This window comes from Arachis ipaensis, chromosome B4 (assembly GCF_059453495.1).
Source record: "Arachis ipaensis isolate K30076 ecotype BB chromosome B4, ASM5945349v1, whole genome shotgun sequence".
NCBI lineage: Eukaryota > Viridiplantae > Streptophyta > Magnoliopsida > Fabales > Fabaceae > Arachis > Arachis ipaensis.
This window is the reverse complement of record NC_142439.1, coordinates 24,526,079-24,543,162: the sequence shown is the minus strand read 5'-3', so window position 1 is coordinate 24,543,162 and position 17,084 is coordinate 24,526,079. Positions and strand designations below refer to the sequence as shown.

General features: G+C 30.8%; 1 protein-coding gene across 2 annotated transcripts; it reads left to right on the top strand.

Moving 5' to 3' along the window:
• The first annotated feature begins 200 nt into the window (after nucleotides 1-200).
• Nucleotides 201-15,009, top strand: LOC107639218 (uncharacterized). 2 transcript variants are annotated; one of them, XM_088483016.1, is made up of 9 exons: nucleotides 201-411; nucleotides 611-667; nucleotides 1,811-1,951; nucleotides 2,936-3,331; nucleotides 9,234-9,346; nucleotides 9,445-9,939; nucleotides 12,223-12,369; nucleotides 13,428-13,852; nucleotides 14,208-15,009. In XM_088483016.1, the coding sequence occupies exons 4-9, from the start codon at nucleotides 2,985-2,987 to the stop codon at nucleotides 14,838-14,840; spliced, it is 2,160 nt and encodes a 719-aa protein (XP_088339142.1). In that variant the 5' UTR covers nucleotides 201-411; nucleotides 611-667; nucleotides 1,811-1,951; nucleotides 2,936-2,984; the 3' UTR covers nucleotides 14,841-15,009. The 2 variants fall into 2 exon arrangements, with proteins under 2 accessions (XP_088339142.1, XP_016198179.1); XM_016342693.3 differs by having other exon boundaries at nucleotides 12,217-12,369.
• The last annotated feature ends 2,075 nt before the right edge of the window (nucleotides 15,010-17,084 follow it).

Genomic DNA, 17,084 nt, shown 5'->3' with positions numbered 1-17,084 from the left:
TATTTTTATTAATAACGAAATTTAAAGATGTTTTTATCAGTATTAAGATAATATGAGTATATTGTTGGTGATTTACCCTTTACATGGACATGGACTACTATTTTTTTTTTCTACGAACTTAGTACACTGCAAATTTGCAATACAAATTAAAGGCGGCATATGAGTATATATTGAGTATATATCGCAGCAGGACTAAACAATACATACATACATACATAAGATATATAACTCAGCTATAACTATATTATATATATATTGAGGAAGAACTAAGTGTGGTGCGTTTCAGCTGCTGACTTTGAAAGATTATTATTCCAATAATCTCAACTTAAAGCCGCGGCTACACAAGCAAAGAATATAACAAATAAATTAAAGCAACAATTACGAACTTCGATCTCTTCTTCTCGCTGTGAAGTAAGTAGTGCATCACACTGTAACGTACTACGAACTATACCCCTTCTCTGCTACCATTCTTTCTTTTGATGAGTTACACTCAAGAACTATATATTCAATCGATTGATTCGTTGAATTTAAAGTCATTTCTGTCTCTTTCTTTTATTTCTTTCTCACATCATACTCATCTTGCATGTGTTTTTGGTGCTATAATGTGCAGACAACACCATAGCTCATATATATAGGAGGAAATTTCCGTTCAAACTTTATTTTTCAGGTATGCATTGTAACTTTTCTAGTTTAGGATGGATTTTTTTATCCCAGTAATGCTATATCCACTTTACTACTGCAGGACAATTAAGACTTAGTTAACTTACTCTCTGTAAAATATTAATGAGGGTAACCTATATATTATTTGAATGATAAGGGGGTAGGCGCACAAAAAATTAGTCCGAACTTGTCTTATTTAATATTTATTAATTATCACAATAGTTAATGAATACTAAATAAAATAATATTTATCTGTTTTTGATTAATTTATTTTAGTTATCAAATATTTTTGTTATTTTAAAATTAATTAAAAAAATTTATATTATGAATATAAAAATTCGTTACTTCTTGGTTGTATAATATTTGGGGATTTTTTTAAATAAATAATTTAATTATTTTAATCACCTAAATATGTAATTTATAGCATATTTATCAATTTATATCGCATTGATTTATTTCGTTTACACTATAAAAAAATATGTGTATTTGTAAATAAAAAAATATAATTTTAAAATAATAAAAAATATTAATAATTTAAATTAGAACAAACTCTTAAAAATAAAATATTTCAAATAATAAAAAAGATTGACGATTTCAAAATAACAAGAGAAATAGAAATTTTAACTTACTGATTAATTGATTACTGGATGTATCACGTAATTTAAAATTGTCTATTTAAAATCATCACAATTTTAAAAATCAACACATATTTCAATAATTAAAATAATTAAATTATTTATTTAAAAAAATTGCTATAATATATGGAACTAAGAAAAACAACAAAGAAAAAACAAGTGATAGAGAAAATGGGATGGGAAAAAAGTTGTGAATTTTTTTTTTAATTGTTGATACATAAACTAAGAAAATTTGTTTACATAAACACCGAAATGAAAATAAATATAGTATTATCTTTTTATAAAGAATAATGTTCTTGCGTAATAAGTTTTAATTGAGGTATAATTTATTCGTTTAAGTTGAATTCGTTTTTACATGGATGAGGTATACGTTGATTTAAAAAAAAAAAATCGTAGTGGTGAACACTTATAAAATTATTTGTAACGTTCAAATAAAAAAGAGTATTGAGATGAGTATAATATGTATTTAGAATGAATTTGTATCTTTATCCCGTAGGATTTTACTGTGTATACAGAGGTTATTAGGTTTGACTTGCCCTTGGCCTATTGGGTTCTCCTCGTATTCTTTTGGTAACTATCCGGAGGAGTTATCTTGTGAGTGAAGTGCACAATTCTTGATAACCGTACAGACAACTGGGCAAGTGCCTTTTTGAAAGGTGAGGATTTAGATACATTTATTTTTATGTTAAAATTGATAATTTAAAATTATTAATAATAATTTAATTAAATATATTAAATTATTTAATAATTTTAAATTAACAATTTTATATGAACTGTACGTGAATTTTTATTTTTTTAGAATTAAATGATGAAGTTTGGTTTTGTTAAATAAGCCGATTTAAGGAGATTTTGTAACTGGGTAACAACAAACGGATCAAATAATAATAAAAATAATAAGCTATACTAGCACAATCCTAATGTTATATTATTGGAATTCTTTTTCCCTTCACCACGTTCCAGTGCCCCCCCACTCCCCCGGGGTTCTCTCTCTCCCGCTATTCTTAATTTTTTATTAGTCCAAGTTATTATGCTTTTGAAACATGCCTGCAAGCCTGCAGGTGCTTAGATATATACTTTTGTATATTTTAAATGTAACTTGCTTGCGCTAACTTTTTATAACATAAGCAAGTTTATAACGGATTATTGGACATTTTTTACGGTAGTTTCTCTTTCAGTCTTAGTTAATAAAAAATTACTAGAGAATTATTAAAATTTATTATTTTTTATTATTAATTAGTCATTAATATTTAAAAGTATATGTTAAAGTATATTATTAAATTATTAAATTAAAAAAATTAGATTTATAATTAAAAATAATAATAAAAAATAATAAATTATAATAGTCTTATAACATTTTTTTAGATAATATTTATTTTTTGAAACTAAAATTTAAAACTAAAACTTAATATTGTATTTAGTGATAAAAAAATTATTAGAACTAAAATTTCAGTCTTAAAATATAAAATTTCAGTACAATATTTGAGTCTTTTCAGCAAAAATCTCCATTGTGCTAAACATACTCGATCCTGCGTACGAGTGCTTCCATAAATTCCTAGTCTCTGTTTCTCCTCCGTTTCTATCTCTCTTTTAACCGCAGTCTTATTAGATAATACTAACACATCATGCCCTAGCAATTTCAGGAAGAAATTAAAGAAAGAGAAAAAAGAGCAAAAGAATTTTTTAGATTCAATGGCTGCAAATTCGATGATTACAATTGGAGGACGAAGTATCTTAAAGCCGCCATTTTTCGATGGTACAAATTACATTGATTGGAAAGAAGATATGAAGATATTTATACAGGCCGTGGACGTCAAACTTTGGTTTATCATTAAAAATGGACGAAACATTCCAAAAATAGTTGTGAATGGAAATGAAGTGGAAAAACCAGAAGATGAGTTGGCTGAGGAAGACATGAATAGTTTGGGGCAAGATTCAAGAGCAAAGCACATGTTATGCTGTGCTGTAAATTTTGAGACCTACGAAAGAATCTTAAAGTACAAAACCGCCAAAGAAATGTGGGATGAGCTTGAAAACAGGTTTTGACCAAAATCATATATATATATATATATATATATATATATATATATATGAAAAATTCTACCCAACTCTCTTTTAATTATCTCTATAATAAATCTAATAGTTATCGGATGAAATGAATTATTTTATTAAGATAATTAATATTAACTTTTAATTTAATTTAAATTTTGACAACTAAACTAATTAATATAGTAAAATCACTTGAACTTCATAGTTCATACATATAAAATCACACAATTCTTTATATCAAGTCTATTAATAATTATAAAATTTACCTTTATTCAATTAACATTTTTTCACTTTTTTGTTATTTTAAATTTATGATTTAACTTTTTGGTTTTCCTTTTTATTTGTTCGTTTTAGTCTTTTTATTTTTGTATTGTTAAATCTAATTAATATAAGTGTGATTTTTAAAAATTAAAAAATTATAAAATAAGATCTTTTTTGTAATTTTTATAATTTATAAAAAAAAGTTTTATTATATTTAATTAATTTAGTTGTCAAAATTTAAGTTAAATTAAGAGTTTTTAACTATGATAATATAATTAATTTTATCCAATAATTATTAAACATGTCATAGAAAATAATTTACTTTTTATTTAAGAAAAGATTGAATAAAATACATACATATATATAACTTTATTAATATTCATTTATGTACTGTTATATATTAGAGGATAAAGCCCTTTTGGTTAGTGATGTACTGTTATATATTAGAGGATAAAGTCTTTTTGGTTAGTGATAAATTTTAGTTTACTGTTTGTTACATTAGATAGATAGAGTATAATTAATTATGACTTACTATTATAAGTCAATTGAGTAACGTTACTAGTGATACCGGTTATTATATATATATAAACACCAAGTTAATGTTAATGACAAAAAAAAATTACTTTTTATTTGTTTTAATATGGTATCAGATGAATAATCACTTTCGCTATTTCTCTTTCTTTCTTTCTTTTTACTTTCCAAAAAAATTTCTATTTTTAGGAAAACCTTTTTTACTCTTGTACTTTTCTTCCACGATTTTAGCCTGATTCCTTTTTTATCATAGACGATCTCGCGAATCCCTATTTTCTTCATCAAGCTGATGGTCCTGGACTCGTTCTTGTCTCACAACCCCTAACCAGTGATAATTATGATTCTTGGAGTTGTGCCATGGAGCTCGTTCGTTTTGTTAAGAACAAACTTGGCTTTGTTGATGGTTCATTGTCTTGTCCGGCTGCAGGTTGCTCTCTAGACACGCAGCAACAATATGGTACTCTCTTGGATTTTCAATTCGCTTTCCAAAGATATTGTTGGTAGTGCTATGAGGTCGCGAGTAGCTTCGGAGGCTTGGCAAGACCTTCGTAAGCGCTTTCAACCGCGTAATGGTCCATGAATTTTCCAACTTTGATGTGATCTGATGGCACTATCTCAAGGCTCTGACTTGGTGAGTGTTTACTTTTTCAAATTGAAGTCTATTTGCGATGAATTGAGTGCATATCGTCCTATTGTTCAATGCGGTTGTGGTGGTCTTCGACCTTTGCAAGATTTTCATGATAGTGAATATACAATGTCGTTCTTAATAGGACTTAATGAACACTTCTCTGCAATTCGAGGTCAATTGTTACTCCTGGAGTCTCTCCCTTCTATTAATCGGGTTCTTTCATTAATCCTCCAAGAAGACAAACAGAAGGAGCTCTGTGTCAAATCCCTTGCCTCTAATCCTCTTGCTTTTGCTACTAAGACTGAATTTAAGCCAAAATCAACCAAGAAAGATCGTGATAGACCTTTGTGCTCTCATTGCGAGGTTCTTAGACATACAGTTGATCGATGCTTTCGTATTCACGACTTTCCTCTAGGATATGAAAAATTCAAAAACAAAGGTCCTATTAAAGATATTGTAAATCTTGCTTCGACCAATACAAACGCACCTCTTCTATCACCAACAATTTCTGATCCACCAATGACGCAGACACAGTGCCAACATCTATTAAGTCTTTTATCCTCTCCGGTTGTCCAAGTCAATGCTCCTGCCCCTGTGCAAACTGATGCACATGCTTCTAGTACTATAGGTATCACTCTCTTTGCACTAACGAGTTTACAATTGCCTAATGGTTGTTGGATATTGGATTCTGAAGCATCTAATTACATTTGCATTCATTTGTTCATGTTTCATGATTACAAACCCGTGTCGAATTCCTTTATCACTTTACCAGATAATTCTCACATACCCATTATTGGCATAGGCTCTATAAGAGTGACACCTCAATTAGGCATTCATAGAGTGTTTTATATTCCTAGCTTTGCACTCAATTTACTGTCGATTAGTACTTTAGTTACACCTTTAGCTTTGATGTTACATTCTCATCTTATTATGCTTTAATCCAGGACAAGAAGTCTCTGAGGATGGTTGGGAGGATTGAGTTGGAGAAATGACTTTATGTCTTTTATCCTACTCAGTAGGTTACCTCTAATGACAACATAATTTTTTTTTTGACAATCATTGTAGTCTAGTGTCACCTTATATATGGCATTCCTGTTTAGGTCATTTGTCACCCAATGTACTTGGTATTGTAATAAATAGGGTAAAGTATACTTTTTGTCCCTGAAATTTGGCAAAAGTTTTAAAAAATTTTTAAATTTTATTTTGTTTCAATTTTGTCCCAGAAGTTTTTTATTTGTATCAAATATACCCTCGACAGCTCAATTTTCAAAATATTTAAGACCAATCTAACAATAATATATGAAAATTATGCTTAATTTACTTGTGTTGAGGGTTGTTCTTATGAAATTGTTGTTAAATTGGTGTTAAATTTTTTGAAAAATTATCCGTTAGGGGTATTTTTGATGCAAATAAAAAACTTCTGAGACAAAATTGAAACAAAATAAAATTTAAGAGTATTTTTGAAACTTTTGTCAAACTTCAAGGATAAAAAATATATTTTACCCTAATAAATAAATCTAAAGTTTCTTGTAAGTCTTCTTCTTTGATGCAAGTACATAACTGCTCCATTTGTCCTTTGTCTAAGCAAAGTAAATTGCCTTATATTTCTAACAATTATTTTGCAACTAAACCATTTGATATAGTGCATTGTGATGTGTGGGTCCTTTTCAGACAATTTCTTATGCAGGATTTAGATATTTAATTACCATTATGGATGATCATAGTAGGTTCACATGGCTCTCTTTTCTCCATTCTAAGTCCGAGGCCACAACAAAGTTGCAACAATTTTTTGAGATGGTTGAAACACAATTTTCCATTATCGTTAAATGTTTGAGATCTGCTAATGCTAGAGAACTTGCATTAACTGATTTTCTATTTTTCAAAGGTACTTTTCATCAATTTTCCTGTATTGAGACTCTACAACAGAATTCTATCTTAAAAGAAAACATCAACACTTGTTGAATGTGGCAAGGGCCTTGTATTTTCAATCTCGTGTCCCTCTTTTCTTATGGATAGAATGTGTATCTACTGTAATCTATCTCATCAATTGAACACCTGCCAAAAATTTGGAGTTTAAATCTCCATTTGAGAGACTTTATTCTACACCACCATACTACACAAGGCTAAGGGTATTTGGTTGTCTTTGCTTTGCATCTACACTTCAACCTGGCAGACACAAGTTTAGTTCTAGAGCAACTGCCGGTGTGTTTTTGGGTTATCCTCCTTACTACAAAGACTATAAGGTTTACGACCTACAAAAGAGGTCTATCATGAAAATATATTTCCCATTTCTTCTGATGAACAAATTTTTGCTTCAATTGACCCATTCTTTGACCTTGTTTTGACAAAGCCTCTGTCTGACAGCAACATCGCATCATACACTCCTCCACTAATTGTTGATATCCCTCAGGTTTAACTGATACCTGTAGATCGAGCATTCTCCATTAGCTCAGCATGAACCTAGTCCACCCTTTGTGTCTAGAAGATCAACTAGACCATATAAAGCACCTTCTTACCTGCAACAATAACATTGCAATCATGTAATTTTCTCTACTACTCAATATCCAATAACTGCATTTATAAAAAATTGATTGTCAATTACAGAAGTTACGTAATGAATGTGAATTCTATTTTTGAGCCTAAGTTCTACCACCAAGCAGTACCTGTTCCTGAATGACAAAAGGCTTTGAAAGCTGAGTTGGATGCTATGGAGGCTAATAAAACATGGAATTTGGTACCCTTTCCACCAAACAAATACACAATTGGGTGTCGATGGGTCTATAAAGTTAAGTATCTAGCTGATGGCTCAGTAGATAAGTATAAGGTGTGACTAGTTGTAAAGGATTACACTCAACAAGCTGGCCAAGATTTCATTGAGACCTTTTTTCCTGTTGCCAAAGTTCCCTCTATCAGAGTACTCTTAGCTGTTGCTGTCATGAACCATTGGCACCTATTCTAATTGGATATCAACAATGTATTTTTAAATGGGGATCTTGATGAAGAAATATACATGGATGTACCTTTGGGGTGTGCCACGAAGGAGGAATTCCTTGTTTGTAGGCTGAACAAGTCAATATATGGATTAAGGCAAACCTCCCGACAATGGTTCACCACTTTTTCTACTGCACTTATTTCTGCAAGCTTCACACAGTCGCAATATAATCATTCCCTTTTCACCAAGGGTTTTGGGACCTATTTTTGTTATTCTATTAGTATACGTTGATGACATTATACTTGCTGGTCCCATTGCAAGTATCTTGAAGAAAAGAAAGCTTCAAATCAAGGTAAATTTAAGTTGAAGGATATGGGACTACTAAAGTACTTCCTTGGCCTTGAGATTGCACACTCAAAGGAAGGTATCTTTTTCTCCCAACAGAAATACACACTTTCCCTCCTTGAAGACACTGGCACCTTGGCCTCCAAACTAGTCAAAGTTCGACCCTGCTGTGAAACTCAACAGTGAGGAGGGCGAGTTATTGCCGGTGTGTTATTTAATATAGAAGGTTGATTGGAAGGCTGTTGTATCTAACATTATCTCGACCAGACATCACATATGCTGTAAATAATCTTAGCCAATTCGTATCCAAGCCTCGAGTACCTCATCTTCAAGCAGCACATTATCTCTTACATTACCTCAAAGACACACTAAGATAGGGTCTGTACTTTGTAGCATCATCCCTTTTGTTGTTAAGAGCTTATGCTAATGCTGATTAGACTTCACGTGTGGATACTAAGAGGTCAATTACAGGTTATTGTGTGTTTTTTGGAAACTCTTTAGTGTCTTGAAAGTTTGTCAAGCAAAGTACATTTTCGAGATTCTCAGTAGAATCAGAATATAGAGAATTAGCAGCGATAGCTATTGAAGTAACTTAGATGAGAGGACTTCTCAAAGACTTTCACATAAACATAGGCCTTCAACAGTGTACTATGACAGTTAGGCAGCAATTCATATTACATTTAACCCCACCTTTCATGAGTGCACAAAGCACATAGAGTAGGTGGATTGTCACTTTGCTAGGCAAAAGGAACAAAAAGGGACAATATAATAAAGCTAGTTTATATGAGGACACAACATCAATTAACAGACATATTAATAAAGTTCCTACCAAAAATAAAATTCCATGAGTTTGTTGTTCAAGATGGGAGTTAGAAACATTTACTTTTTATCTTGAAAAAGAATATTAGAGGATAAAACCCTTTTGGTTAGTGATAAATTTTAACTTACTGTTTGTTAAATTAGATAAATAGAGTATAATTAGTTATAATTTGCTATTGTAAGTCAATTGAGTAATTTTACGTGATATCGATTATTATATATATATGAACACCAAGTTAATGTTAATGACCAAAAAAATCACTTTTCATTTCTTTCAATATTTGATGGAATAAATTAGTACATTAAAATAATGATATATTCTTCATGTATATGTATTATTACCTGATGTGCAAATTATATTTGTTAACTTTTACAGTCATGGAAATAATGATGTGTACAACTCATCAACTCCTGAATCACATCCCTCAACTACCAATTCAGACCTACCACCTATTTGGCGTCCTGGCGGTGTTTTCTTCGAGGAAACAAGTTGAGTGCAAACCAACCTGTTTATTTATATTAAGAACGATAGATCTTTGCACATCAAGATCCACCTTCAACGCATGATATGATTGTTTATGTTTCAGGAGATGCAATGGGCTATTATCTCAACAACTGTGTGCCCCTTTACAAGCATGCACTACAAGGCAATTGGAAAAAGGCCAAGGCTATCATAGTTAAAGATCGAAGGTTGAGGAATGCAGCCATAGCAAAAGGATCGACTACACTGTTACATATAGCAGCAAGTGTACGTGGGGGTGCAAAACATGTTCACTTTGTGAAACAATTGATGGGGGAATTGAGTCCAGAGGACTTATTATCGATAGATGAGAATGGAAACACTGCATTTTGCCTTGCTGCTGCAGCTGGGAACATGCAAGTTCTTGACTTGATGAAAGATAAGAATCCAACAGTTGTACAGGTTAGGGGTAAAAATGGAACCTACCCTCCTGTTCAATTTGCAGCATTGCAAGGAAGATGTGACGTGGCTTCGCATCTATATGAAAATACCGAATTCGGACATTATTATGATGATGAGTTGAAACGATTGTTCTTCACTTGTATCAACACTGGTCTCTACGGTATGTAATTTTTTTTTCTTTTTTTTTTTTGGGTCTCCCTAATATTATCTTTTCTACTATTAATAACGAATATGGATATGGTTAAAAAATTTAAGACAAATATTGATCATAGGAATTAAAGGGAAACAATACCAAAGAATTTGCAATAATCGACTTAACAAAGAACATGAGTATCAGATAAATTTTATTTATTAGTTAATTTTTTAAAAATTATTTTATTGATTTTGAATTTTATTTAAACTTTAAATTATAAATTTTTAACTCTATATTCTAAACACTAAAATTGGTTTTCGTATACTTTTTTTTTATAAATATTAGTCATTTATCAATGCATAATGTTAAGGATGAATATTTTTAGTATATAAAAATAGAAAGTTAGTATTAATTTAAATGTAAAGTAAAAGCAAACATTTTTCTTTATAACTTTTGTCAATCTACTTTTCAAATATTAAATACACAATTATATGTTAATAATTTAAAAAAAAAAATTAAGGGTGTATTATTTGTTTGAGGAAAAAAAATGAAAAATGAGAGCAAAGGAAAAAAATTGCATAACTGTTTTAGTTTTCATTGTTTGGTCAAAAAAATATTTTAAAAAAGGTTAAATGTGTAAATAAGTAGGTCGAATATACTAAAATTTTTTTCTTTTTAATATTATATAAAAAATAAAAAAAATGTGTCATCTATTAATACTCTAATAATATTCTCTCATTTTTAATATATTTTATAATATATAAAGGTAAAATTATTCTTTCATAACATTGTATATTATTTTTTTCCTTCTTAATTTTCTTTCACTCAAATATTCAGGAAAAATAAAAGTACATTCAACTCATTTTTTTCTTTTTTTATTCTCTTCATTCTAATTAAATAAAGCCTAAAAATGTATATGTACGTGACTTATAAATTTAATAAAATAATTTGTTGAATATCTTGAAAAAAATAATGCAAAAAAATGAAACATAAAAAAAAAGCAAATGGACTCATCATTGTCTCCTTTTGCTTTTTAATTATTTTAGAAAAATGATGAGACAAGGAACTGTGTGATAGGTCATAAACAGGGTAAATGATTAATTGATAAGAATAATTAGAGCATGGGAGTAAAATATTTTAATTAAAAAACAGCACTATATAAGGGAAAAAAAAGGAAGAGCATACCAACATTTGCTTAAAATAGAGACTGTTCTAAGGGTTACTTGAAATTGAGTTACTTTGGGATTGAACATGAAATTTAAATTTTTTTGGGACAGTATTTGATGTTTAATGGTATCAAGGTGTCGCTGTCCGAATTTTTCGTAAGAAGATGAGAGTGGTACTTATAAGGAATTCTAATGCTTAAGTTAGTAAGGATGTTAGTGGATTTTTAGTAGATTGAGTTCAAAGTATATCTGAGAGTGACGGAATATTTATAATTGTAGATGTAGAGTCAATAATTACTTTTTGAGTAGTCCCATCTTTGGTGGTGGGTTGGTTATTCCTTTTTTGGTAGAGAACTTGTTGAGATCTCTTTTATAGATGAATAATAGAGATTGTAGGAGTTAGTTATTGATTTAAACGAATAGAGTTAGGTTAACATCATTGCGTCCGACCTCTATAAGGTCGAGTAGGTGTCGACCTCGTCCATATTTGTTGATTGGACTTTATTCACTTTGAACTTGACAAACTTCTTATGTCCAAAACTTAGAAGAGTTGATAAGACTCTATAATTTCCTATCTCGTATTTTTAATTATGTTCTTTCTCTTTTTTATAATTCAATAAAAAAACAGTTAAGAGAATAAAATTTTATTGAATTTATCTCATAACTTTACTTGTTGACTAGTATTAAAGTTTTTTATGAGAATTCAAATGCCAGTTTTTATAACATTTTATATTGTAAATTAATTAAAGAAAAAAGGATAAATAAGTAATTGATCTTTTGGTTTATAGACATTTAAATTTTTTGAAGATTTGAACATTTTTAAAATTTGGACACATCGATCCCTCTGTTCACTTAAGTCTGTCAGACCCAATAAAAAAATCTAGTATGACTTTTGTTGTACTAACCTGGCCGATATACAGATGCACATGTGGAAAAATTTTTAAAATGAGACAAATTAGGTTCAGAAATTGATATATCTAGATTTTGAGAAGGTTAAGGACTTAAATGTATTTTCAAATTTTTGAAGATGTAAATATTTATGTGCCAAAAAGTTAAGAACCTATTTGTCCTTTTCTCTTAATCAAAATTATTTTTACTTTTCCGAATATTTTGAACTTCTGACATTAATATTTTGCAGGTTTAGCCTTAAAATTGGCCACAGATCGGCCATATTTAGCTTCTATGAGGGATGAGAATGGTGAGACAGCTTTGCATCTCTTGTCTAAAAGCCATTTGGATTCTTGTTGCCAAAGTCCACAACATCAAAGCTCCATAATCAAGATTAATCCTGGTAAAGTGCAAAATTTTATTTGTTTATTTCAGAAATTTACATTGCCTAAAAATAAGATTTAAATAGCAATTTGTTCAAATAGCAACAATTTTTTAACAATTTTACACACTAAATCTTTATTCATTTTTGAATGTGATGGGGAAATCAATGTTCGACATACAACGACTAAAAGTAAGGTTAGCTAGATGCTTTTAATTGTATAAGTTTTGAACCCTCACCTAATTGTAATAACTATCTCTATTGAAAATATTTATTAATTATTATATATATATATATATATATATATATATATATATATAGATTATGTAATGAAAAAGTTTGAAAATGAAAAGTCCCATCCAAATTTAACAAGAATAAGACGACTTATATAAAAGTGATTCTCATGAATAATAAGGTAAGTTGATTATTTGTCATGATTCTTTTAAGTAATACTAGGTCCATTTTATAAATATTTTTTGTTCATATTTTAAGTTTATTTGATAAGTAAACCCTTGTACGAATCAAAGACAGATAAGTGCTAATAGCCTTTATATTTAATTTGTTTTATATTGTGATAATAGCCAATATATTTGTTGGTGGATTTGACTATTACTATATTGTATTTATGATTACATTCAGTATATATGTCTGATTTATTGAAGAAAGTAAATTATTAAAACAAATTAATAACTATTTTAGAGTTAATCCAATTAACACTAGATTAAAAAAATCAAACAATGCATAACATATTTTTGTTATTAATCAAATTATTATAATTCAAATTAATTTTAAAAATATAATTTAAAATTATAATTTCAATCTTATCACGTGCATGACACAGATAATTAAACTTGTTATACATATATATTCTGGTGAAGACATTACAATTATCTTGGTACGATGTTGATAATTAGAGGTCGTTAGATAATAATTTAATCAAACATAGTCAAATCATTTAATAATTTTCAACTGCTAATTTTAGCATCAAGACAGCAGGTGGTATTGAGTTTCCACCATATATTCTAGAGTTCTTTTGCAGATTCTTTTCATTTCAAATAATAAAACTTTGTATTACACAGGAATGAAGCAGCAGGTGGTTTTTCAACTGGTTAAGAAGCTTTGGAGCAAAATTCTTAAAGAGGAGTCCTCAATGCGAGAGATATTTGAAACGCCAAAGGTCCTTTTTCAACTGTTATTTGCTGCAGTAGAAGTTGGTAATTTTGGGTTCTTATCAGAGATTCTTAGTGCTTATCCAGACTTGATATGGACAATGGATGAGAATACAGGCCAAACCATAATTCACAAAGCTGTGATGCATCGCCAGGCAAGCATCTTCAATCTCATACATGAGATAGGGTTTGTGAAGGATGTTATAGTGACTATGATAGACACAGAAAGTAATACTTTGTTACATTTGGCTGCAAAAAGAGCACCACCACAAAGACAACTTGAATTAGTATCTGGAGCAGCATTCCAAATGTGCCTTGAGTTAGTATGGTTCAAGGTACGTGTAAATTAAAGATTTGCATGTCCAGTATTGGTATCATTATTGTTTTTAAAGAAGGTCTTAGGAGGCAACACTACCACAACCAGCATTGCAGCCAACACTTTTTATACTGTTGACTGAAATTGACTGCTATAGTATTGATTTCTTAGCATAAATCTTGTTTTAAATTGATGAATATGATCATAAATTTCCAATGATGAAGTAGTAACCGCATCTGTGATTGCATCCGCAATTTAAAACTATAATCGTTCCAATGATGAATATGATAATAAATTTCCTTGCATCGCATCATACATAATCAGAGTATTTAACAAAAATTGACGATGTTAATGTCTATTTCATGCAACATCAGGAAGTGAAGAAGATAATACCACCATCGTTCATAAACTATAAAAACTCCGCTGGTAAAACTGCTAGTGAATTATTTTCAGAGGAACATAAGGAGTTGCGAAAAGATGCAGAATCTTGGATGAAAAGTACAGCTGAGAATTGTATGCTGATTGCAACCGTCATTGCAACAGGGGTGTTTGCTGCTGCAATAACCGTGCCAGGTGGTGTTGATGATAAAGGGGGGAAGCCAAACTACTTGGGCAAAACATCATGGTTCTCGGTGTTTACAATCTCAGATGCAACTGCATTTATCTCTTCAGCAGCTTCAATATTAATATTCTTGTCCATTCTTCTTTCGCGTTATGCCGAGAATGACTTCTACAAATCATTGCCCCTGAAACTCATATGTGGATTGGTGGCTTTGTTCTGCTCAATAACAAGCATGATGGTAGCATTTGCAAGTGCCTTCTTCATTACTTATCATCACTATGCCTCAGATCTTGTTCCCGGTTTCGTTTCTATATTTGCCTCTTTTCCAGCACTTATATTCTTGTTTCTCCAGTCTTCATTGTGGTCAGATCTAATGCATTCAACCGTTTGTTGTAGGAAACTTTTTAAGCCAAGCAAAAAGATGCTTTACGCACTAGAGAACTAGAGAAAATGTAATGTGACTGGATACTTAGTCAAATTTGTATTTCATGTTGAAAAAAAATGTTGTGCTCTGTGCGGCATGTTGATCAGCAAAATTGTAGTTGAAATAATTGATTTAGCTTGGTCATATGACTCCATGATTGAATAATACTTTGTTGCGTTTCGCTTGAAAATAGTTGCAAATGTGCCTTTGAGTTAGTATTGTTCAAGGTCACTTATAAAAATATCTTTATGTAAAAATAATTGTTAAAATGTGAAAACAATTCAAAACCTTGTATGGTCATTCCAAGGATCAACGATCATGAATTTCATCCCTTGCTGCGGATTAGGAATACTTTCAAGCCAGGCAAAAGTATGCCTTGCGTGTAGAACAAATATAAGGTGAAATTTGTAGTATATTTAGTAAAATTTGTAGTGTGTTATAAAATAAATAAGGAAGAAGTAATAAAATAAAAATATAAATAGAAAATACTACTATCACTATTTACCAATATTATTATATTACTATAAAGATAATATATTAATATTATATTAGTAGTATGCGAAGAAAGAAAGTAAAGAAGTGCTTTAAGAAAGAGAGAGAGAAAATATTTGCTTTATTATTGCTGACTGTGTCTAATACACATGCCATACTATCTCTATTTATACATGTACAAGCACTTCATTTTCAACTCTCATTTAATTGGATTTTGTCTTGAAAAAGATTCCTTTAGCATTGAGAAAGATAGCCACCTAAGATATACGTGGTCATCCATCTTTATCACAATACTCCCCCTTGGATGACCACTTAGAATTATTGCCTCGTTAAAACCTTACTAAAGAAAAACCCAGTGGAAAAAAAACTTTAGTGAAGGAAAAGAATACAATATCCTTTGTGATAGGGACTGCCTCATTAAAAACCTTGTCAAGAAAAACCCGATGGGAAAAAACCTGACCAAGGAAAAAAGAGTACAGTCTCCCCCCCTTGCCGACATCATTTAATATCTCAAAATCGGCGCATCCCAATCTCATGTACCAATCTTTCAAAGGAGGATTGAGTGACTTTATGAATAAATCTGCCAGATTGTCACTTGAACGGATCTGTTGGACATCAATTGTCCCTTGATTTTGAAGATCATGAGTGAAGAAGAATTTGGGAGAAATATGCTTTGTTCTATCACCTTTGATGTATCCACCCTTAAGTTGAGCAATGCATGCTATATTATCTTCAAACAGGACCGTTGGAGCTATCTTATGATCAATCAGTCCACATGATGACAGAATATATTGAATCAGACTCCTCAGCCAAAAACATTCGCGACTTGCTTCATGAATCGCCAGTATTTCAGCATGATTAGAGGAGGTTGCTGCTATCGTTTGTTTCATGGACCTCCATGATATAGCTTGATAAACCACTATTTTATGATTATTCTTGTGCTAAATTGAGTGGTTTCTATCAATTCTCGATACACTTATTCATACAATCTGTATGGTTTTACAAATCCTTCCCAATCTCATTCTATGGTTGAAAACGTGCTTCCTAAACCTTTAAATTGTGTATTTTTAACCCACCATTATACTATTCGATGCTGTGATCTGTGTATTAAGTGTTTTCAGGCCTTATAGGGCATGAATGGCTTGGAGGAGTGATAAACCACTATTTTATGGTTTATCTTGTGCTCAATTGAGTGGTTTTTATCAATTCTTTATCCACTTATTCATACTAATTGCATGTTTTATATTTTCCTTCCTGATTTTGTGATGTGATTGAAAACATGCTTCTTTGATCTTAATTTTATTAATATTAATTCTCCCTTTATACCATTAGATGCCTTGATATGTGTGTTAAGTATTTTCAGAGATTAAAGGGCAGGAACGGCTTGGAGGATGGAAAGGAAGCATGCAAAAGTGGAAGGAATACAAGAAGTTGAAGGAACTGCAAAGCTGTCAGCCCAACCCTCTCGCACTAAAACGGCTATAACTTTAGCTACAGAGGTCCAAACAACGCGGTTCCAGTTGCGTTGGAAAGCTAACGTCCGGGGCTTCGATTTGATATATAATATGCCATAGTTACCCTAACGCTAGGCGATGCGAACGCGTGCTCCACGCGGACGCGTCGCAGTGACGAAAATCAGCGTGGCAGATTTCTTCTCCAGCGATTTCTGGGCTATTTTCGACCCAGTTTGCAGCCTAGAAAACACAGATTAGAGGCTATAAAGTGGGGGAATCCATTCATTCATAATGACATGCTCTCATAATTCACTTCTCA